Source organism: Bombina bombina, chromosome 7 (assembly GCF_027579735.1).
Source record: "Bombina bombina isolate aBomBom1 chromosome 7, aBomBom1.pri, whole genome shotgun sequence".
NCBI classification, from domain to species: Eukaryota; Metazoa; Chordata; class Amphibia; order Anura; family Bombinatoridae; genus Bombina; species Bombina bombina.
Window position 1 is genome coordinate 57,270,003 of NC_069505.1, and position 24,120 is coordinate 57,294,122.

A 24,120-nucleotide genomic window follows, 5' to 3' on the forward strand; every position below is an offset into this window, starting at 1 on the left:
ACAAAAGGTGTTAATGATAAACATTGTGGGGGACTTAAAGAATGCCTGGGACAAGCATAAGTCTATCCTACATACTAATCAATGCCTGGGACAAGCATAAGTCTATCCTACATACTAACCAATGCCTGGGATAAGCATAAGTCTATCCTACGTACTAACCAATGCCTGGTACAAGCATAAGTCTATCCTACATACTAACCAATGCCTGGGACAAGCATAAGTCTATCCTACTTACTAACCAATGCCTGGAACAAGCATAAGTCTATCCTACGTACTAACCAATGCCTGGGATAAGCATAAGTCTATCCTACGTACTAACCAATGCCTGGAACAAGCATAAGTCTATCCTACATACTAACCAATGCCTGGGATAAGCATAAGTCTATCCTACGTACTAACCAATGCCTGGTACAAGCATAAGTCTATCCTACATACTAACCAATGCCTGGGACAAGCATAAGTCTATCCTACGTACTAACCAATGCCTGGGACAAGCATAAGTCTATCCTACGTACTAACCAATGCCTGGGAAAAGCATAAGTCTATCCTACGTACTAATCAATGCCTGGGACAAACATAAGTCTATCCTACATACTAACCAATGCCTGGAACAAGCATAAGTCTATCCTACGTACTAACCAATGCCTGGAACAAGCATAAGTCTATCCTACATACTAACCAATGCCTGGGATAAGCATAAGTCTATCCTACGTACTAACCAATGCCTGGAACAAGCATAAGTCTATCCTACGTACTAACCAATGCCTGGGACAAGCATAAGTCTATCCTACGTACTAACCAATGCCTGGTACAAGCATAAGTCTATCCTACATACTAACCAATGCCTGGGACAAGCATAAGTCTATCCTACGTACTAACCAATGCCTGGGATAAGCATAAGTCTATCCTACGTACTAACCAATGCCTTGGATAAGCATAAGTTTATCCTACATACTAACCAATGCCTGGGATAAGCATAAGTCTATCCTACGTACTAACCAATGCCTGGGACAAGCATAAGTCTATCCTACGTACTAACCAATGCCTGGAACAAGCATAAGTCTATCCTACGTACTAACCAATGCCTGGGATAAGCATAAGTCTATCCTACGTACTAACCAATGCCTGGAACAAGCATAAGTCTATCCTACATACTAACCAATGCCTGGGATAAGCATAAGTCTATCCTACGTACTAACCAATGCCTGGGACAAGCATAAGTCTATCCTACGTACTAACCAATGCCTGGGACAAGCATAAGTCTATCCTACGTACTAACCAATGCCTGGTACAAGCATAAGTCTATCCTACATACTAACCAATGCCTGGGACAAGCATAAGGCTATCCTACGTACTAACCCATGCCTGGGATAAGCATAAGGCTATCCTACGTACTAACCCATGCCTGGGACAAGCATAAGTCTATCCTACGTACTAACCCATGCCTGGGACAAGCATAAGTCTATCCTACGTACTAACCAATGCCTGGAACAAGCATAAGCCTGAGTACGTCAAGCACTACATTATTCAGTGCATGTTATCTATCTTTTTAAACAAAGTGAGAAGTATTATACATTTGGAGGATTGGACAAATGACTGAGATCTAAAGTTTAACACTGCAAAGTGTAAAATAATGCATTTAGGGAAGAAAAATCCAAACATTAATTACAGACTCAATGACACTATGCTGACTGTTACAAATAAGGAACAGGACTTGGGTATTATTATTTCAAATTATTTAAAATTTAGTAAACAATGTAGTAATGCAGGGAGTAAGGCCAGCAGAGTGTTTGGATGTATTAGTAGAGGTATTTGCAGCAGAAATAGTAAGGTTTTTATACCACTTTATAGTTTATTAGTTAGGCCTCATCTTGAGTATTGTGTGCAGTTTTGGGGGCCATATCTTCTGTAGGATATTAACAAACTTGAACCTGAACAAAAGGAGGCTACCAAAATGGTACATGGTCTAAGGAATAAAACTTACCAGGATAGGCTCAATGACCTAAATATGTATAGCTTAGAGAAGGGAAAGAGGCTATATGATAGCAACATTCAAGTATATTAAAGGGCTTAGTAAAGATAAGGCTGTGGGTATTTTATATAAAAAAAAAAAAAAATGTAAGAACAAGGGGTCATGATCTCAAGTTGAAGGGTAGCATATTTAGGAATAATTTGCAGAAGCTTCTTTACAGAAAGGATGATTGATCCATGAAATCAACTTACAAAAGAGGTGTTAATGATAAACATTGTGGGGGACTTAAAGAATGCCTGGGACAAGCATAAGTCTATCATACGTACTAACCAATGCCTGGGACAAGCATAAGTCTATCCTACGTACTTACCCATGCCTGGGACAAGCATAAGTCTATCCTGCATACTAACCAATGCCTGGAACAAGCATAAGTCTATCCTACGTACTAACCAATGCCTGGGACAAGGATAAGTCTATCCTACGTACTAACCAATGCCTGGGACAAGCATAAGTCTATCCTACGTACTAACCAATGCCTGGGACAAGCATAAGTCTATCCTACGTACTAACCAATGCCTGGGACAAGCATAAGTCTATCCTACGTACTAACCAATGCCTGGGACAAGCATAAGTCTATCCTACGTACTAACCAATGCCTGGGATAAGCATAAGTCTATCCTACGTACTAACCAATGCCTGAGATAAGCATAAGTCTATCCTACGTACTAACCAATGCCTGGGATAAGCATAAGTCTATCCTACGTACTAACCAATGCCTGGGATAAGCATAAGTCTATCCTACGTACTAACCCATGCCTGGGACAAGCATAAGTCTATCCTACGTACTAACCCATGCCTGGGACAAGCATAAGTCTATCCTACGTACTAACCCATGCCTGGGACAAACATAAGTCTATCCTACGTACTAACCAATGCCTGGGATAAGCATAAGTCTATCCTACGTACTAACCCATGCCTGGAACAAGCATAAGTCTATCCTACGTACTAACCAATGCCTGGGACAAGCATAAGTCTATCCTACGTACTAACCCATGCCTGGGACAAGCATAAGTCTATCCTACGTACTAACCCATGCCTGGGACAAGCATAAGTCTATCCTACGTACTAACCCATGCCTGGGACAAGCATAAGTCTATCCTACGTACTAACCCATGCCTGGGACAAGCATAAGTCTATCCTACCTACTAACCAATGCCTGGGACAAGCATAAGTCTATCCTACGTACTAACCAATGCCTGGGACAAGCATAAGTCTATCCTACGTACTAACCCATGCCTGGGACAAGCATAAGTCTATCCTACGTACTAACCCATGCCTGGGACAAGCATAAGTCTATCCTACGTACTAACCAATGCCTGGGACAAGCATAAGTCTATCCTACGTACTAACCCATGCCTGGGACAAGCATAAGTCTATCCTACGTACTAACCCATGCCTGGGACAAGCATAAGTCTATCCTACGTACAAACCCATCCCTGGGACAAGCATAAGTCTATCCTACGTACTAACCAATGCCTGGGACAAACATAAGCCTATCCTACGTACTAACGAATGCCTGGGATAAGCATAAGGCTATCCTACGTACTAACCCATGCCTGGGACAAGCATAAGTCTATCCTACGTACTAACCCATGCCTGGGACAAGCATAAGTCTATCCTACGTACTAACCCATGCCTGGAACAAGCATAAGTCTATCCTACGTACTAACGAATGCCTGGGAGAAGCATAAGTCTATCCTATGTACTAACCAATGCCTGGGACAAGCATAAGGCTATCCGACGTACTAACCAATGCCTGGGACAAGCACAAGACTATACTACGTACTAACCCATGCCTGGGACAAGCATAAGTCTATCCTACGTACTAACGAATGCCTGGGAGAAGCATAAGTCTATCCTATGTACTAACCAATGCCTGGGACAAGCATAAGGCTATCCTACGTACTAACCAATGCCTGGGACAAGCACCAGTCTATACTACATACTTACCCATGCCTGGGCAAGCATAAGTCTATCCTACATACTAACCAATGCCTGGGACAAGCACAAATATATCCTACGTACTAACCAATGCCTGGGACAAGCACAAATCTATCCTACATACTAACCCATGCCTGGGACAAGCATAAGCCTATCCTACGTACTAACCAATGCCTGGGATAAGCATAAGTCTATCCTACGTACTAACCCATGCCTGGGACAAGCATACGTCTATCCTACGTACTAACCAATGCCTGGGATAAGCATAAGTCTATCCTACGTACTAACCAATGCCTGGGATAAGCATAAGACTGTCCTACCAACTAGATAAGTTTATATTTATAGGAAATATCGGGCAGACTTGCTGGGTCTATGGTTCTTATCTGCCATCAATATCTATGTTTCTATAAAAATTCCGGAGTAGACTGTCCCTTTAAACAACCATGAAGTATACAGATTTACCTAAGCCTGGCTTCTACGTAGTATTAAAAACCATCTGATTATCTGCAAAAAAAGTCATCATGGACCCACATTTTGAATTAAAAGGGAGATGAAAGTCAAAAAAATTATTCTTTCATGCAATTTTAAGAGAGAGACTTTTCAATTTACTTGTATTATCAAATTGACATTTCCACCGGTGAGCCTTTCCAAGAGCGAGCTACAGAGAACTCGGAGGAGAATACAAAGGAGAAGTCTCCTAGCCCTTGATAAATCTAGCCCTTAGTTCAGACATAGTCAAACTTGGCCCTCCAGAGGTTTTGTAACTACATTTCCCATGATGCTCAGCCAGCATATCAGCTGGCTGAGCATCATGGGAAATGCAGTTCCAAAACCTCTGGAGGGTCACGTTTGAGTATGTCTGCCTTAGTGTATATACGTTTGCATAAACTTCAAAGAGCAAGTCTGTAGCAAGAAACTTACAAGTACACACAAAATGAGAAAGACACATTAAAGTGAAAGTACATTTTAAGGAACAATACTAATGCCATGGATTCTAATTATACCGATATTTTTAGTCCCCAAGTTTTTTTTTGTAATTCATCATTTTTTATATTTTATACTTTCATCCCTTATACCGTCTCGTATCTTCCTCCGCCCCCTGTTAATTTCCTGCTTCTGTTATGTTGCACGTAAGAGTGGTTCCACCCGCTCTTACGTGTTCATCCGTGCGCATTCTTGTGAAGTTAAATTTATTGCGCATGCGTGCTTAGTGCCGATGCGGCAAACTCATTCGCTGTTTCCCTGTTTAGGTCAATGCGCATGCATGTCTCATGAACGCGCTTCTAGACACGGAGTAAATTCAATGAGACACGCATGCGCAATTGAAGGTGGGGGCGTAGAGTGTAATTTTCAGACGCCACTGCGGGACCAATAGAAATAGTTAAAACGATATTCATCATCTGAAAGTAAAGGGGGTTTTTTGGAGGCAGGCGGAGGAACGGCGATATAGTGATCTGAATTCAAAGGTACATTTATGTGATAAATATAGAATATTTCAAAAAAATCATGAATTAAACAACTGTTTTTGAGCTGTATTTGGTTTTGCGGCATAGAGGTGCAGGCAACTTTACTTTCACTTTAACCCCACAAATAACTCAAATGAGGAGGCTGAAGTGAAATAAAAATTAGAGAAGATCGCAAAGCTAAATACAAGGGTACATGGTGGTAAAGACCATCATCTTCCGTTATCTATTTCTGCTTTTATCTTTTACAAATTCCTGTTCTGGGTAAATCCCTAGAAACGTATAAGGACCTGCAGGGCAAATTCAGGGCAGCCGGACTTAAGTGAACGAGGTGCTTTTTTAAACCCTGCAAAGCTATCACTGGGTAAAAGACCTGATACAAAAGCACTGGAGGGTCCCACTGTGGCTCTAAAGCCTTTGTTTAAACAGACAGTTTAGTCAAAATGAAACTTAGATGATTTAGATAGGGCAAGCAATTTTAAACAACTTTCCAATTTACTTTAATCATCAAATTTGCTCTGTTCTCTTTGTTGAAAGCTAAACCTAGGTAGGCTCATATGTTAATTCCTAAGCCATTGAAGGCCGCCTCTTATCTAATTGTATTTTTACAGTTTGTTTCACAGCTAGATAGCACTAGTTCATATTAGATAACTGTGCTCACTCCCATATAGTTATTTATGAGTCAGCGCTGATTGGCTAAAATGCAAGTCTGTCAAATGAACTGAAATAAGAGGGCAGTCTGCAGAGTCTTAGCTACGAGGTAATCACAGATGTATCTTTTTAACCCCTTAACTACCAGGACTTTCAGAGAAGAACTTGCCTAAAAGAACAGAGAATTTTTTAAATTTTTGCTATCACTCCATTTAAACAGAAATAGAGCTTTCTTTTTTGTTGTTTTTTTTTTTTTAATTACCTATCAAAACGATATATACCTTTTTTTTTTTAAGTAGACAAACCAAGGTATTGATCTAGGCCCATTTTGGTATATTTCATGCCACCATTTCACCACCAAATGCAATCATATAAAAACTTTTTCACAAACTTTAGGTTTCTCACTGACATTATTTACATATCACTTGTGCAATCATGACACAAATGGTTGTAAAAGCTTCTCTGGGATCCCTTTTGTTCAGAAATAGCAGGCATATATGGTTTTGTCATTGCTTTGTGATAATTAGAAGGCTGCTAATCGCAGCTGTGCACCACACTTTTATAATTCCCAGCAGTGAAGGGGTTAATCAGTTAGCTTTTAAGGTTAATTTTAGCTTTAGGGCTCCATGTACTAAGAGGCGGGCGGACAGCTTCTTAACTCGCGAAGCTGTCCGCCCACCTCCGCTACACACGGGCAGCGGATCTATTGATCCGCTTGCCCGTATGTATCATTACACACTCAGCGGAGTGTGTAATGCCCGCCCCTTCAGTCACGCGACCAATCACGCGACTGAAGGGGCTTTCAATCACCGAGAGCGAGCGTGCTCTCTGTGATTTTGCTTCGCCACCTAAGAGGTGGAATAGGGTGTAGGAAGCAGCAGTCTAATGACTGCTGCTTCTTACATTGCGGGAAGCAGGCTCGCATATGCGAAATTGCCCCGCAAAGGCTCCGGAGCAGCTTTCGCTGCTTCGTACATGGAGCCCTTAGTGTAGAGATTACCCTCCCACCCCCTTATCCCTCCCAAACAGCTCTCTTCTCTCCCTCCCCCACCCACTGGCCACCACCATCTTAGGTACTGGCATACAGTGTCTGTATGCAACGATCTGGCGCACTGATCGCGCTCTGGTTCCATATGAAGCAGATGTGATGAGCTCAGGAACTCCAGCTCTCGGCTGCAACTTTAAGGGATAGTAAAGTCCAAATTAAACTATCATGATTCAGATAGGGCATGTAATTTAAACAACTTTCTAATTTACTTCATCATCAAATTTGATTTGTGCTCTTGTTATTCTTAGTTGAAAGCTAAACCTAGTTAGGCTCATATGCTAATTTCTAAACCCTTGAAGGCAGCCTCTTATTTTGACAGTTTTTCACAGCTAGAGGGTGTTAGTTCATGTGTTTCATATAGATAATATTGTGCTCATGCACGTGAAGTTATTTAAGAGTCAGCATAAAGTGCCTGAAATGCAAGTCTGTCAAAAGATCTGAGATAAGGAGGCAGACAGCAGAAGCTTAGATACAAGGTAATTACTGAGGTAACAAGTATATTTCTATAACAGTGTTGGTTATGCAAAACTGGGGTATGGTAAATAAAAGGGATTGTCTATCTTTTTAAACAATAAGATTTTTGGTGTTTACTATCCCTTTAACAGCCGAGACTGCTGGAGCTTCCTGAAGCTTAGATGTATATACAGTATATGTTGTGCGGTACGATAAGCAAATTACTGCACAATATATATATATATATATATATATATATATATATATATATATATTTATATTGCATGGGGTTAACGGGTTAAACTATAAAGATTCTGGTTCTCAGGAGCAGCAGTGCACTACTGGGAGCTAGCTTTGTCATTAGCTCACCAGTTATGTTTATCTAGCTCCCAGTAGTGTATTGCTTCTCTGGAGATGACCTTAAAGGGACAGTTTACACCAGAATGTTTATTGTTTTAAAAGATAATCCCTTTATTACCCATTCCCCAGTTTTGCATAACCAACACTGTTATAGTAATATACTTTTAACCTCTGTGATTATCATGTATCTAAGCCTCTGCAAACCGCCCCTTTATTTCAGTTCTTTTGACAGACTTGCAGTTTAGCCAATCAGTGCCTGCTCCCAGATAACTTCACATGCACGAGCACAGTGTTATCTATATGAAATACGTGAACTAACACCCTCTAGTGGTGAAAAACTGTTAAAATGCATTCTGAAAAGAGGCGGCCTTCAAGGTCTAAGAAATTAGCATAGCAACCTCCTAGGTTAAGCTGTCAACTAAGAATTCCAAGAGAACAAAGCAAAATTGGTGATAAAAGTAAATTGGAAAATTGTTTAAAATTACATGCTCTATCTGAATCATGAAAGTTTATTTTGGCCTAGACTGTCCCTTTAACTGTATGTTTTATGCAGAAGTTAAATATGTACAAGTATTGGGTGCAGCACTCATATTGCCTGTTAGCAGATATAGACGCTAGAATTCATTTTACTCACTTCCTGCCATCCTACTTCCTGCAATTTAGTTGTCTCCTCTATAATAGGAAATTGCAAACAATGAGATGAATTTAGAGTACACTAAAGTTTTAAAATGCTTTTATTTGTTAGAAAATGTATTGCACTCATAGGCGTGAGCAGCATACTACTACTCACTGTAGTTCTGTACTAACTTCCGTGTTTCCCTGTAAGTAAGACATCCATCGAAAATAAGACCTACTTACAGTTTTGCCTCTCGCTGAAATATAAGGCAGGACCCCGAAAATTAGACCTCCCCGAAAATAAGACCTCCCCCGAGCATAAGGCCCAGCCAGAGCAGACAGGAAGTGCGAAGTCTCTTTTAATCAGAGAGCCCGTGCCGTCGCCAGGACAAGCTGCCGCCTGCTGCTCGCTCTGCCCTGACGGAGTCTGACTGACTAACAATTAGACAGTGAGTCACGCGCATTGTGTGGACACACAGGGGTGACTGAGGTTTGGGGGAAATGTCTGATAAAGGGGTGGGGGGAGGGGGATCACTTAAAATGACCCAGGAGGATCAGAGGGGGGAATCAAAATGACACAGGAGGACTACATTTCCTACCGTACCGTATACGGGCAATAAATTTCCTTTTTTTTTTGTTCAACAATAAATGTGTACCGTATTCTTCTTCATGGAAAAATAAGACATCCCCTGAAAATAAGACCTAGCGCATCTTTGGGAGCAAAAATTAATATAAGACACTGTCTTATTTTCGGGGAAACACGGTATATTTATAATATGTTATTGCACATTTACCATGAGTGCACATACACACTCATATATACCCTTAGACACTCACGCAAACTGATTATAAACACATATACACACTAATTATAAACACATATACACACACACATACACTCTCACACACGATTATAAACACATATACACACACTCGCACAATGATTATAAACACATATACACACACTGATTATAAACACATATACACACTCACGCACACTGATTATAAACACATATACACACTCACGCACACTGATTATAAATACATATAAACAGTATCTCACAAAAGTGAGTACACGACTCACAATTTTGTAAATATTTTATTATATCTTTTCATGTGACAACACTGAAGAAATGACACTTTGCTACTATGTAAACTAGTGAGTATACAGCCTGTATAACAGTGTAAATTTGCTGCCCCCTCACAATAACTCAACACACAGCCATTAATGTCTAAACCATTGGCAACAAAAGTGAGTACACCCCTAAGTGGAAATGTACAAATTGGGCCACCATTATTTTCCAGCACTGCCTTAACCCTCTTGGGCATGGAATTCACTAGAGCTTCCCAGGTTGCCACTGGAGTCCTCTTCCACTCCTCCATGACGACATTGCAGAGCTGGTGGATGTTAGAGACCTTGCACTCCCCCACCTTCCGTTTGAGGATGCCCCACAGATGCTCAATAGGGTTTAGGTCTTGGGACATGCTTGGCCAGACCATCACCTTTACCCTCAGCTTATATAGCGAGGCAGTGGTAGTCTTGGAGGTGTGTTTGAGGTCGTTATCATGTTGGAATACTGCCCTGCGGCCCAGTCACCGAAGGGAGGGGATCATGCTCTGCTCCAGTATGTCACAGTAAATGTTGGCATTCATGGCTCCCTCAATGAACTGTAGCTCCCCTGTGCCGGCAGCACTCATGGAGGCCCAGACCATAACACTCCCACCACCATGCTTGACTGTAGGCAAGACACACTTGTCTTTATACTCCTCCCTGGTTGGCGCCACACCCCAAGGCAGAACATGCTGTGATCTGAGATGTCATCGCAGAAAATGCAGCATGTCTGCAGAAAGAACAGGACACATGAGTGAACAGTTAGCACTTTCGCTTTGCAGTGCTGCTCCAAAACAGGCTTTTCTATTTAAACAGCACTTTGCTCTGGCTACATTGCGTACAATTTCCTTAACACAGTGCAGCCACAGTGAAGTACCGTTTAAAGAGAACAGTCAAATAAAGGGTAGCACTGCAAAGCAGCAGTGCATTGATTGAAGACTGCCTCTTAAACTGCTGCAATATAATATATAAAGTTTGCCTTATTCTCCAGTTAATCAGTATATTGCAATTGAACTGGTACTTTAGTATAATTGTACTAAATTTCAAAATAACTTGCAGAAAATTTTTGACTAAAAAAATGTCATTGCAGAAAGTGAAAAAAAGTTCTGCTTCTGGGGCGCCACACACACTTGACACCATCTGAACCAAATAAGTTTATCTTGGTATCATTGAATCACAGGACATGGTTCCAGTAATCCATGTCCTTAGTCTGCTTGTCTTCAGCAAACTGTTTGCGGGCTTTCTTATGCATCATGTTTAGAAGAGGCTTCCTTCTGGGACGACAGCCATGCAGACCAATTTGATGCAGTGTGCGGCGTATGGTCTTAGAACTGACAGGCTGACCCCCCACCCCCACCCCTTCAATCTCTGCAACAATGCTGGCAGCACTCATACATCAATTTCCCAAAGAAAACCTCTGGATATGACACTGAGCATGTGCACTCAACTTCTGTGGTCGACCATGGCGAGGCCTGTTCGGAGTGCAACCTGTCCTGTGAAACTGCTGTATGGTCTTGCCCACCATGCTGCAGCTCAGTTTCAGGGTCTTGGCAATCTTCTTATAGCCTAGGGCATCTTTATATAGAGCAACAATTCTTTTTTCAGATCCTTAGAGAGCTCTTTGCCATGAGGTGCCATGTTGAGTGTGAGAGCTATAACACCAAATTTAACACACCTGCTCCCCATTCACACCTGAGACCTTGTAACACTAACGAGTCAGAAGGGGAGGGAAAATGGCTAATTGGGCCCAATTTGGACATTTCCACTTAGGGGTGTACTCACTTTTGTTGCCAAAGGTTTAGACATTAATGGCTGTGTGTTGTTATTTTGAGGGAAAAAATGTTCAAAAAGGTGAAAACAGCATCAGTCTGTGAGTAGGTGCACGTACCTAGGTCCTGCCAGTGACCTCAAATAATGTCCAATCCACAAATAGAGCAGCACCATCCACAAGGTAAGTTAAAAGTATATCTTTATTGGGACATCACCAAACACAGCACAATAACACGACGTTTCGGTCAGGTGACATTACTCATGATACCACATGAGTAAGGTCACCTGACCAAAACGTTGTGTTATTGTGCTGTGTTTGGTGATGTCCCAATAAAGATATACTTTTAACTTACCTTGTGGATGGAGTTATTTTGAAGGGACAGCAAATTTACACTGTTATACAGGCTGTACATTCACTACTTTACATTGTAGCAAAGTGTCATTTCTTCAGTGTTGTCACATGAAAAGATATAATATTTACAAAAATGTGAGGGGTGTAATCACTTTTGTGAGATACTGTATATATATACACTCACCCCCCTCCCATGCACATACCCCTTCCCCCCCCCCTTTCCATGCCCCTTCTCTCTCTCCCCCTTCCATGCCCCTTCTCTCTCCCCCTTCCAAGCCCCTTCTCTCTCTCTCCCCCCTTCCATGCCCCTTCTCTCTCTCTCCCCCTTTCCATGCCCCTTCTCTCTCTCTCCCCCCTTCCATGCCCCTTCTCTCTCTCTCCCCCCTTCCATGCCCCTTCTCTCTCTCTCCCCCCTTCCATGCCCCTTCTATCTCTCTCTCCCCCTTCCATGCCCCTTCTCTCTCCCCCTTCCATGCCCCTTCTCTCTCCCCCTTCCATGCCCCTTCTCTCTCTCCCCCCTTCCATGCCCCTTCTCTCTCTCTCTCTCTCTCTCCCCCCTTCCATGCCCCTTCTCTCTCTCTCCCCCCCTTCCATGCCCCTTCTCTCTCTCTCCCCCCTTCCATGCCCCTTTTCTCTCTCTCTCTCTCCCCCCTTCCATGCCCCTTCTCTCTCTCTCTCCCCCCTTCCATGCCCCTTCTCTCTCTCTCTCTCTCTCTCCCCCTTCCATGCCCCTTCTCTCTCTCTCTCCCCCCTTCCATGCCCCTTCTCTCTCTCTCTCTCTCCCCCCCTTCCATGCCCCTTCTCTCTCTCTCTCCCCCCCTTCCATGCCCCTTCTCTCTCTCTCTCCCCCCCTTCCATGCCCCTTCTCTCTCTCTCTCCCCCCCTTCCATGCCCCTTCTCTCTCTCTCTCCCCCCCTTCCATGCCCCTTCTCTCTCTCTCTCTCTCTCTCTCCCCCCTTCCATGCCCCTTCTCTCTCTCTCTCTCTCTCTCTCGCCCCTTCCATGCCCCTTCTCTCTCTCTCTCTCTCCCCCCTTCCATGCCCCTTCTCTCTCTCTCTCCCCCCCCTTCCATGCCCCTTCTCTCTCTCTCTCTCCCCCTTCCATGCCCCTTCTCTCTCTCTCTCTCCCCCTTCCATGCCCCTTCTCTCTCTCTCCCCCTTTCCATGCCCCTTATCTCTCTCTCCCCCTTTCTATGCCCCTTCTCTCTCCCCCTTTCTATGCCCCTTCTCTCTCTCTCCCCCTTTCCATGCCCCTTCTCTCTCTCTCCCCCCTTTCCATGCCCCTTCTCTCTCTCTCCCCCTTTCCATGTCCCTTCTCTCTCTCCCCCTTTCCATGCCCCTTCTCTCTCTCCCCCCTTTCCATGCCCCTTCTCTCTCTCCCCCTTTCCATGCCCCTTCTCTCTCTCCCCCTTTCCATGCCCCTTCTCTCCCTCTCCCCCTTTCCATGCCCCTTCTCTCCCCCTTTCCATGCCTCTTCTCTCCCTCTCCCCCTTTCCATGCCCCTTCTCTCCCTCTCCATGCCCCTTCTCTCCCTCTCCCCCTTTCCATGCCCCTTCTCTCCCTCTCCCCCTTTCCATGCCCCTTCTCTCTCTCCCCCTTTCCATGCCCCTTCTCTCTCTCCCCCTTTCCATGCCCCTTCTCTCTCTCCCCCTTTCCATGCCCCTTCTATCTCTCCCCTTCCCATACCCCTCCCCCTTTGTATGCACCTTCTCTTTCCCCTCTCCATGCACCTTCTCTCACCACCAACACTTTCCATGCCCCTTCTCTCAACCACCTTTCTATGTCCATTCTCTCACCCCCCCCCCCTTTCCCCATCCAGACTATACCCCTAATCTTGCCTCCCTTCCATGCCCCTTCTCTCCCACCCCCAAGCCCCCTCCACACTCTAACCTTTGTGCTATTTCCAGCGCGCGGCAACAGTGCACTTTACGGAGGGGGCAGGAATATGACATCACATCATATCCCCTGCTTCTCTCACCATTTGGCTGCTGCGTGCCAGAACGTCCTGCAAGGAAGACTGACAAACAAGAGCCAGGATCCTGCAAGGACCTGGCACGGGTACCTCTCAAAAGGAGGGGACGGTGTCTGATGGGTGTGGGGCCGAACAGATCTTTAACCTCCCTACTGGCCCTTTGAAATGCTACGGTACTCCTTCAGCTCTGTGTGCATTAGGGTGATTAGGGTGTGCTCAGGAACACCTGGCGCACACCTATGATTGCACTGCATATTGCGTGTATATTACTATAACCCCTGCAAATGAATTAAAAAGAGGGAAAAAAACACATTTGTATTCAATGATTCAGATAGAACATTCATATTAAACTTTCCAATTAACTATGGATTATCAAATTGCTTAGTTCTCTTGGTATCATTTGTTAAAAAGCATACCAAGGTAGGCCTAGGAGCAGCAATAAATACAGTACTGGGAGCTGCTGCTAATTGGTGGCTGCACATATATGACTTATTGGCTCACCTGATGTGCTCAGCTAGCTCCCAGTAGTGCATTGCAGCTCCTTTAACAAAGGATACCAACAGGATTAGGCAAAGTTGATACAAGAAGTAAATTGGAAAGATGTTTAAAACTGTATTGTCTATCTGAATCATGACATCAATATTTTTGGTTTTATATTCATTTAACACATAGTTAAAGGGACAGTATACAGAAATATTGTTTTCCCTTAATTTACTTCCAGCTGCAGAGTAAAAAAAAATGTATGAGAAATTGCATTTTCAGGTTTTATTTTTAAACCAACAGCCTATTCCAGTGGGTTGAGCTTGCAGGTAAAATGAGATCTCATTATGTTATCACTTCTGTGTACGCACAAATCTTATATCTGTCTGTAAACCAAAGCCCAATACTTAGAGAGAACAATGGAAAATTCAATAAACTCCAGCAGGTAAAATAAATCATTTGGAACAAATTAAAGGGGAGAGAAATTTTGGGTAAACTGTCCCTTAAATGGACACTAAAAAGTAAATAAATACTTTTCGAGAACATCTCTCTAATCATGGGTGCTGCCATTATGAAACCTAAGTTACACCGCAGGTATCTGAAGGAGAGCTCACTCGAATGCAGTGAAAGATAGATTTCCACATGGCGGGACCCATGACTAGACAGGGAGTCGGGGAATAACCTTCATACTATGCTTATGACATGTATTTAGCTTTTAATATCCCTTTAAAGTCAGATGCAGAGCAGCAATGCACTACTAGGGCCTGACTGAAAACATCTGGTGAACCAACAGCAAAAGGCATATGTGAATAGCTTCCAATCACCAGTTAGCTAGGGAGGGGTTTCTGGCCAGTTGTACAATAACAAAGCTAGGAATCTAAAGACTTTTAGAAGCAAAACGAAAAACTGTGCACTCACGAGGTGTAGAGCTAAAACATAAAAAATGTATCAATGTCTCATTAAAAATATAGAAACATGCAGAGATGCAAGGATAAACCCTGACGCGTTTCGCACTGAGCTCAGTGCTTAAACATAAGTCTAAAGACCTTTTCCTAGAAGCTGCTGACATGAGACACGGACAATATCACATTTACTAAACAGTCTGGGGTATCGCAACCAAATTGGACTGATTCGCTGGTCCCTATTCCGGACAAATGGTGAGTCTGGAGTATTGTTCAGATTTACTAAAGCCCTCTAATAGTGTGCTTAAAGGGATACAAACAGAGCATACAATTTAAAAAAACGTTTCCAATTTACTTAATTTGTGTTTTATGTCCCTTTAACTAAATTCCCACTTGCCACAGACATTTTCTGTTTGAGTCCCTGAAAGGGATGCTAAACCCAATTTTTTTTCTTTCATGATTCAGATAGAGCATGCAATTTTAAACAACTTTCTAATTTACTCCTATTATCATTTTTTCTTTGTTCTCTTGCTATCTTTATTTGAAAAAGCAAGAATAAAGTTGGTTCAGCGAAAAATGGGCCAGTACAAAGAAAAATTGATAATAGGAGTAAATTAGAAAGTTGCTGCTCTATCTGAATCATGAAAGTGTCATTTTGACTAGAATATCACTTTAAGGGCCACTATTGACAAAAACATACATGCTATAATCTGTTAGAGTATGTCCCTTTAAGACTATCAACCCTAGAATACTGTGTGTTTAACCCCGGATAGAGGTTAAACAGAGTATAAATACTGCTCAGGACTCACAGAGCACTGCTGGTCCTGAGCTGAAAATGCCGCTCAGCCAATCAGAGCTAGTTCCACATCCGAGTCATGTGTCTAGAGCTGCTGATTGGATCGGCAGTGCTCTGCGAGTCCAGAAACTAATCTTTTCTTCTGAATTTTAAAAGGACTGCTTCAGTGCTTCTAACATTCTGACTTCTTTCTAACACTGCTGCATTAAAGGAATAGTTTATTCAAAATGTAAGGGACAAGAAACCCCAACATTTTCTTTCATGATTTGGACAGAACATACAATGTTAAACAACTTTCCAATTCACTACAATTATCAAATTTGCTTTATTCTCTTGTTATCTTTTGCTGAAGGAACAGCATTGCACTACTGACAGCAGCAAGATGAACACATCTAGTTAGCCAATCACAAGAGACAAATGTGTGCAGGCACCAATTAGCAGCAGCTCCCACTAGTGTAGGATATGTGCGTAATCTTTTTCAACAAGGAATACCAAGAGAACAAAGCCCATTTGAAAATAAAAGTTAATTTAAAAGTGTCTTAAAATTAAATGGTCTATCTGAATCATGCAACGTTAATTTTGACTCAGATAGAACGTGCAATTTTTAGCAACTTTTTAATTTACTCCAATTAATTTTTCTTCATTTTCTTGGTATCTTTATTTGAAAAAGCAGGAATGTAAAGCTTAGGAACCGGACCATTTTTTGTTCAGCACCTGGGTAGCGGTTTCTGATTGGTGTCTAAAAGTTAGACACCAATCAGCAAGCGCTACCCAGGTGCTGAACAAAAAATGGGCCAGCTCCTAAGCTTTACATTCAAATAAAGATACCAAGAGAACGAAGAAAAATTAAAAATAGGAGTAAATTAGAAAGTTGCTGCTCTATCTGAATCATGAAAGTTTAATTTTGACTAGACTATTCATTTAAACCCCCTATCAATGACATGCAATAAATAAAAGTGTAATAGGAAATTATCTTATATAGTAGATCATTTTATTGCTTGTATATAACTGTGGGTTTAACCACTGGAAATGGGTTAAACACAGTTAAAGTCAGATTTAGGGAGCTGGCTGAACACATACTGTGAGCCAATGATATCAGTCATGTGTGTAGCCACCCAATCACCAATTAGCAGTGCATTCCTACCTAGGTATACTTATTAACAAATAATCCCAAGAGAATGAAGTAAGTTTGGCAATATAAATTAATTTAAAAGTATCTGAAGATGACATGTCCTGCCTGAATCATGAAAGTTTAAAGGTCTAGGAAAGTCAAAATTAAACTTGCATGATTCAGATAGAAGTAAAGTGTCTTAAGATTACACACTCTATTTTCAAATGTGCTTTGTTCTGTTGGTATCGCTTATTGAAAAAGAAAACGCTCATATCCTACATATGTATATATACAAGGAGTGATAGTCTAGAACGGTGGAAGAAAGGTACCTCTTAGACCACTAACTCCGATAGGAGGCACTGAACTAAAAATCTAGCTCCTGAGCATACAAGCCTGAGGAAACGGGGAGCCCCCCGAGGAACCCGTCGCTACTAATCTTTGTAAAAACGCGTCGCTACTAATCTTTGTAAAAACGCGTCGCTACTAATCTTTGTAAAAACGCGTCGCTACTAATCTTTGTATCTCACTGGGGACATTCTTTATACACCCAGCTGAAACATTTGCTATATACCTTTGGTATTTTTTATTCTTTTTAATAAAATACTTATTTGTTTTATATATATGCTGAGTGGATGGTGTTAAAGACTCCCTTTCAGTTACCCAGGGGCTAGATTGCCCTCCTCTCTACATTCTCTGCCAGCTCCAGTTCCAGTGATACAGTCACACTGGAAGGCATCGGGTCGTGGTGAGGATTGTTCTACATCACCCAGCTGGTTTGCTGCAGAATACCAGCCTGCCTCCACTGGCACAACTAAGTGCCATCTCACTTGTGAGTACCCTGTGTTTTTCCATTTCTGGATTATCTGGTTTTTGATTGATCTACACATGTGGCGCCTTTGTCCTTCTTTATGTTTTTATCCTACACTTGTGGAAGCTGCGGCTAATTGGTGCCTGCACACATTTGTCTCTTGTGATTGGCTAACTAGATGTGTTCATCTTGCTGCCAGTAGTGCAATGCTATTCCGTCAGCAAAGGATAACAAAAGAACAAAGCAAGTTTGATAATTAAGTAAAATGGTAAATTGTATGTTCTATCCAAATCATGAAAGAAAAATTGGTGTTTCCTTTCCCTTTAATTTTTAGCTTAATGTCCATTTAACATATTTGTTTTACAGAAAATATAAATATAATCCTGAGGATGCCTGATCTATTTGTTTACAATTTCATCTTTGTGACCTAATAACTTTAGATTGTAAGTTCTAAGGAATGAGGTTCTTCTCCTTTGTTTCATTTGATATTCCTGAAATAGTATTGTTGAGTTTGGTACAGATTCACAGTACAGTGGTAGCACAACATAATATGTTAGTCATAATAATAATAATAATAATAATAATAAGTATATTACCCAGATATCCAGATGGATATCAGTCAATCGTCCACTTCCATTGTAGAGGTCCAAACTCAACTGCTCAAGGCTCAATCTCTCTTCCAGATAGTGGCCCAGATAATGCTGAAGAAGATACCTACAGGCCCTTGTCTTGATGGAGCTGGACCATGGAAAGAGCCAGCGAGACATTCTAGAAAGGGAGGGAAAGGGGGGGGAGGGGAAATGGTGGCCACTCTCACCTCATAACACTGGGGAGGAGAGGGATATCTGTCATATAAGGACAGTCACCAGGCTATTGTCATAGATATGACAGTCACCAGGCTATTGTCTTCTGTAAACATGCAGCATTAGTAGGTCTTTTGTCACTTATAATGTCAATTCCCTACAAACTGATCTCACTTCACATTTGTTTCCTATCCCACTAGTAAAATCTACCAAAATAGTGTCACTAAGTGATATAAGTGCCTTGTCCCTTATTACTAGACGAAGTCGCCCTTGTCACATATGACCCTATATATGTCATATGCTTCTATCACATACAACAGCAGGTGACTGTAGGTCTCCAATTCACATCTGGGTGTCACTTTTCAGAATGTCACAAAGCTTTTGTCACATCCCCAAACAACCTGTCACCTTATTAAAGGGTCTAGTGTCGCCTACTACAGTGACATACGCCCTTATAAGACGCAGTTAAGCTGCCATATACCCCTCTTTCTTGTAAGCAGTGCGAAACGTCACTGTCCTCCTGACCCTACGGTCACTTGTCAACACAAGTCTGTCTCTGCTGCCCGGTTCCGGGTCACTATATGTTTTGCTTTTTCTCTCAAGTCCCGCCCCATAGCGCTTGCGTATTGACGCTGCTTACCTAGTAGCCAATCAAAAGAGATAAACAATTTGCGTCACTTCAAAAACTAAATGAGCTGACATCTTTGTACACTCGGAAGTACTAAAGCAATAAAGTTATATACGCCATGTTGGTACTCGCAATAGGAAACAAAGCTTTGTTTATCCGTATACTGGATGAAGAATAGCCATTTTGCTACACCCATTTTTATTTTTTTTAAACAAACTTTATTATAACTAACAACCGTTGCAATGAGTGCATTGTTAATGTGTTAGCTTGCTTATCATTTAGGTTGACGTGGTGGCATCACGTACAATTTATTTCACTATATTTTGTTTCACTTGTGTGTTTGTATTGTGGTCCATAATATATGGGCAAATGGGAATGAACATGATACATTACAATATTAACATTAAGAAACATGAAATCTTTTGTGATACTTTAAAAAAAAGTGTCCAATTTACTACTTTGTTCTCATAGTATTCTTTGTTGATGTAAATACTATAACAGTTATATTCTTTGTTGATGCAAATATAACCTAAAGTGAGTCACACTAGGATATTATAATGTGGCGTCGCTAGCAAGCAAATATAATAGGTAACAGGCTGTAGGATAAATTATAAATTTATGTATATGTTCTAAACTATGGTTGGGAGATGAGAGAAGAGAGATAGTTGGAATCACTGTGTGAGAACTAGCTATATGTTAATAGTGCCTATATGTCAAGCAAAGTTATAAATGAATATGCGCAACATATGCGTGTTATTGTATATATAAATAATAAACCAATACACGGGTTAATAACCTGGATTATGCTAGACCCAGTAGGGGTCTGGTTGATCTAATAATTTAAGCGTACTATCAGACCTATATAGGAGACCTCTGGTAAAAGAATATATTATTTAATAAGAAGTACGGTAGGAATTACGGTAAACATTAAAAAATACTAGATTAGTATGTTGAGCCACATAAAAACACAGTACATCAAATTGCGATCACAATTCACATATAAATTAAAAACAATGTGGAAAATCCATAAAAAGGGGTTCCAATTACGTTCCGAAAAAAGTTCAAATCATGTAAGGCAGACCCAAGTTTTTCACTGTAATGTTTAAAGTTGTGTCCCGCTGGCTCCTACTCAGCTTGTCTTAGCCCTTGTATGCAACTCTGACCAAACTAGGGATCCTTCCGGTGGTCAAATTGGTGCAGGGTTCTTGATTGTACTACGGATCCTTTCCGCAGTTGATATTGTGAAAACAGATTCAGCGTTGTGTCTTCGGCTCTAATGAGCTACGGGTTCCTTACGGGTTCAGAAACAGATTGCAGCAGAGTAACGTGTTTCGGCTTCAAGCCTTCGTCAAACTCTGCTAGACCGGGATATCTGCACCTTTTAAATACTCTTTGAAAATAAAGGGACACTAATAAATTTGGTTAAATTAATTGAGCTCATTAAGTATCAAATAAATGTTATATTAAACAGAGAGATTACGCTTATGAAAATTTGACTGATTTAGAAATGATATTATAATTGTAAATTTGTACCTTATACAGATGCAGATATTCCGTTTACAATATGATTACATGTAGACATATATTGGACAGAAAAATAGAGGTGGAATAATAGAATGTTTGTATTTTTTATTATTTATAAAGAACTTATTTGAACAAACTTACTTGCTCCCTATATAATAAAATATTGGGAATTTATTTATTAAAAAAACTTCAATATGCGTAATTCATATTCCTAAAATGCCCATTAATTATTAATTCATGATTTGTAAATAAATTTAAAATTAAAGTGCTACGTGGAATCTTATTTTTATTCTCATTATAGACTCGATAACATGTTCCTATATGTGTATATATAAATAAATAAACATACCTAAAGTGCTTTAAATATTGAAAGTTTAAAAATGTATACTTGGAATTAGAAACTTATACTTTCATATTACCTAAAATTATATCAGGTGCAATAAAGTGCTAATTTTAAAGTGCTATTTTTCCATAATAGTTTCTATAAAGAATTAATAATTTTAAGGATTAGATATATAATTTATTATTTAATCTATTATTCGGATAAAAAACAATTGATCTCTATCTCTTGATTTAATCCATTAGGGGTCAGGGTCTTAAGTTCGTATATCCATTTAGTTTCTAATTTTAATAATTCCTTATTGTTATCCATCCCTCTCCAGTTTTTTTAATAAATACATTTCCAATATTTTTTTATATAGGGAGCAAGTAAGTTTGTTCAAATAAGTTCTTTAGAAATAATAAAAAATACAAACATTCTATTATTCCACCTCTATTTTTCTGTCCAATATATGTCTACATGTAATCATATTGTAAACGGAATATCTGCATCTGTATAAGGTACAAATTTACAATTATAATATATTTTCTAAATCAGTCAAATTTTCATAAGCGTAATCTCTCTGTTTAATATAACATTTATTTGATACTTAATGAGCTCAATTAATTTAACCAAATTTATTAGTGCAATGTCCCTTTATTTTCAAAGGGTATTTAAAAGGTGCAGATATCCCGGTCTAGCAGAGTTTGACAAAGGCTTGAAGCAAAAATGCGTTACTCTGCTGCAATCTCTTTCTGAACCCGTAAGGAACCCGTAGCTCATTAGAGCCGAAGACACAACGCTGAATCTGTTTTCACAATATCAACTGCGGAAAGGATCCGTAGTACAATCAAGAACCCTGCACCAATTTGACCACCGGAAGGATCCCTAGTTTGGTCAGAGTTGCATACAATCAAGGGCTAAGACAAGCTGAGTAGGAGCCAGCGGGACACAACTTTAAACTTTATGGTGAAAAACTTGGATCTGCCTTACATGATTTGAACTTTTTTCGGAACGTAATTGGAACCCCTTTTTATGGATTTTCCACATTGTTTTTAATTTATATGTGAATTATGATCGCAATTTGATGTACTGTGTTTTTATGTGGCTCAACATACTAATCTAGTATTTTTTAATGTTTACCGTAATTCCTACCGTACTTCTTATTAAATAATATATGGCTAGATTATGAGTTTTGTGGTATGAGTGAAAAAGCAGCGTTATGGCTCTTTTTCACTACCGCTGCAGGGTATAGCTGTACCGCACATTTTTTTGGCCGTAACGCAGCTTTCAAAAAGTCCTTTTTCAATGGGACTTCCACAGCGCCGGTATTACGAGTTTGCATGTCCGGCCAAAAAGTGAACGGTACAGCCTATACCGTCAAGATCCATACCGTAAAACTGAAAGTCAGTAGTTATGGCTTTTATGTTACAAAGCCGTAATATAAAACTCATAACTAAAGTGCTAAAAAGTACACTAACACCAATAAACTACCTATTAACCCCTAAACAGAGGCCCTCCCGCATAGCAAACGCTAAAATAAAATTATTAACCCCTAATCTGCCGCTCTGGACATCGCCGCCACTATAATAAACATATTTACCCCTAAACCACCGTACTCCCGCATCGCAAACACTAGTTAAATATTATTAACCCCTAATCTGCTGTCCCTAACATCGCCGCCACTATATTAAAGTTATTAACCCCTAAACCTAACCCTAAGTCTAACCCTAACTCCCCTAACTTTGATATAATTAAAATAAATCTAAATAAAAATTACTATCATTAACTAAATAATTCCTATTTAAAACTAAAAACTTACCTGTAAAATAAAACCTAAGCTAGCTACAATATAACTAATAGTTACATTGTAGTTAGCTTAGGTTTTATTTTTACTTCACAGGCAAATATATATTTATTTTTACTAGGTAAACTAGTTAGTTAGTAAATAGTTATTAACTATTTACTAGCTACCTAGCTAAAATAAATACAAATTTACCTGTAAAATAAAACCTAACCTGAGTTACACTAACACCTAGCCTTACACTACAATTAAATAAATGACATTAATTAAATACAATTAACTAAATTACAAAAGCAAACAAACACTAAATTACACAAAATAAAAAAGAAATGATCAAATATTTAAACTAATTACACCTAATCTAATAGCCCTATCAAAATAAAAAAGCCCCCGCAAAAAAAAAAACCTAGCCTACAATAAACTACCAATGCCCCTTAAAAGGGCCTTTGCGGGGCATTGCCCCAAAGAAATCAGCTCTTTTACCTGTAAAAAAATAATACAAACAACCCCCCAACAGTAAAACCCACCACCCACACAACCAAACCCCCAAATTAAATCCTATAAAAAAAAGTCTAAGCTCCCCATTGCCCTGAAAAGGGCATTTGTATGGGCATTGCCCTTAAAAGGGCATTTAGCTCTTTTTCTGCCCAAACCCTAAGCTAAATAAAACCCACCCAATAAACCCTTAAAAAACCTAACACTAACCCCCGAAGATCCACTTACAGTTCTTGAAGACCGGACATCCATCCTCAACGAAGCCGGGAGAAGTCTTCATCCAAGCGGCAAGAAGTCCTCAATGAAGCCGGGAGAAGTCTTCATCCAAGCGGCAAGAAGTGGTCCTCCAGACAGGCAGAAGTTTTCATGCAGATGGCATCTTCTATCTTCATCCTTCCGACGCAGAGCGGCTCCATCTTCAAGACATCCGACGCAGAGCATCCTCTTCTTTCCTCTTCAAGAATGAATTCCTTTAAATGACATCATCCAAGATGGCGTCCCTTGAATTCCGATTGGCTGATAGAATTCTATCAACCAATCGGAATTAAAGGGGAAAGAATCCTATTGGCTGATGTAATCAGCCAATAGGATTGAGCTTCAATCCTATTGGCTGATCCAATCAACCAATAGGATTGAGCTTGCATTCTATTGGCTGATTGGAACAGCCAATAGAATGTGAGCTC

At 40.5% G+C, this 24,120-nt stretch overlaps 1 protein-coding gene across 3 annotated transcripts in view; it reads right to left on the reverse strand.

Moving 5' to 3' along the window:
• Window positions 1-19,270, reverse strand: part of ATG2A (autophagy related 2A) — a 514,214-nt gene extending 494,944 nt beyond the window's left edge. For all 3 annotated transcript variants that reach the window (XM_053720124.1, XM_053720123.1, XM_053720125.1), the window contains exon 1: window positions 18,461-19,270. In XM_053720124.1, coding sequence (XP_053576099.1) covers window positions 18,461-18,631 — 171 coding nt within the window. In that variant the 5' untranslated portion in view covers window positions 18,632-19,270. The remainder of the gene's footprint in view (window positions 1-18,460) is intronic.
• Between the last annotated feature and the right edge of the window lie 4,850 nt (window positions 19,271-24,120).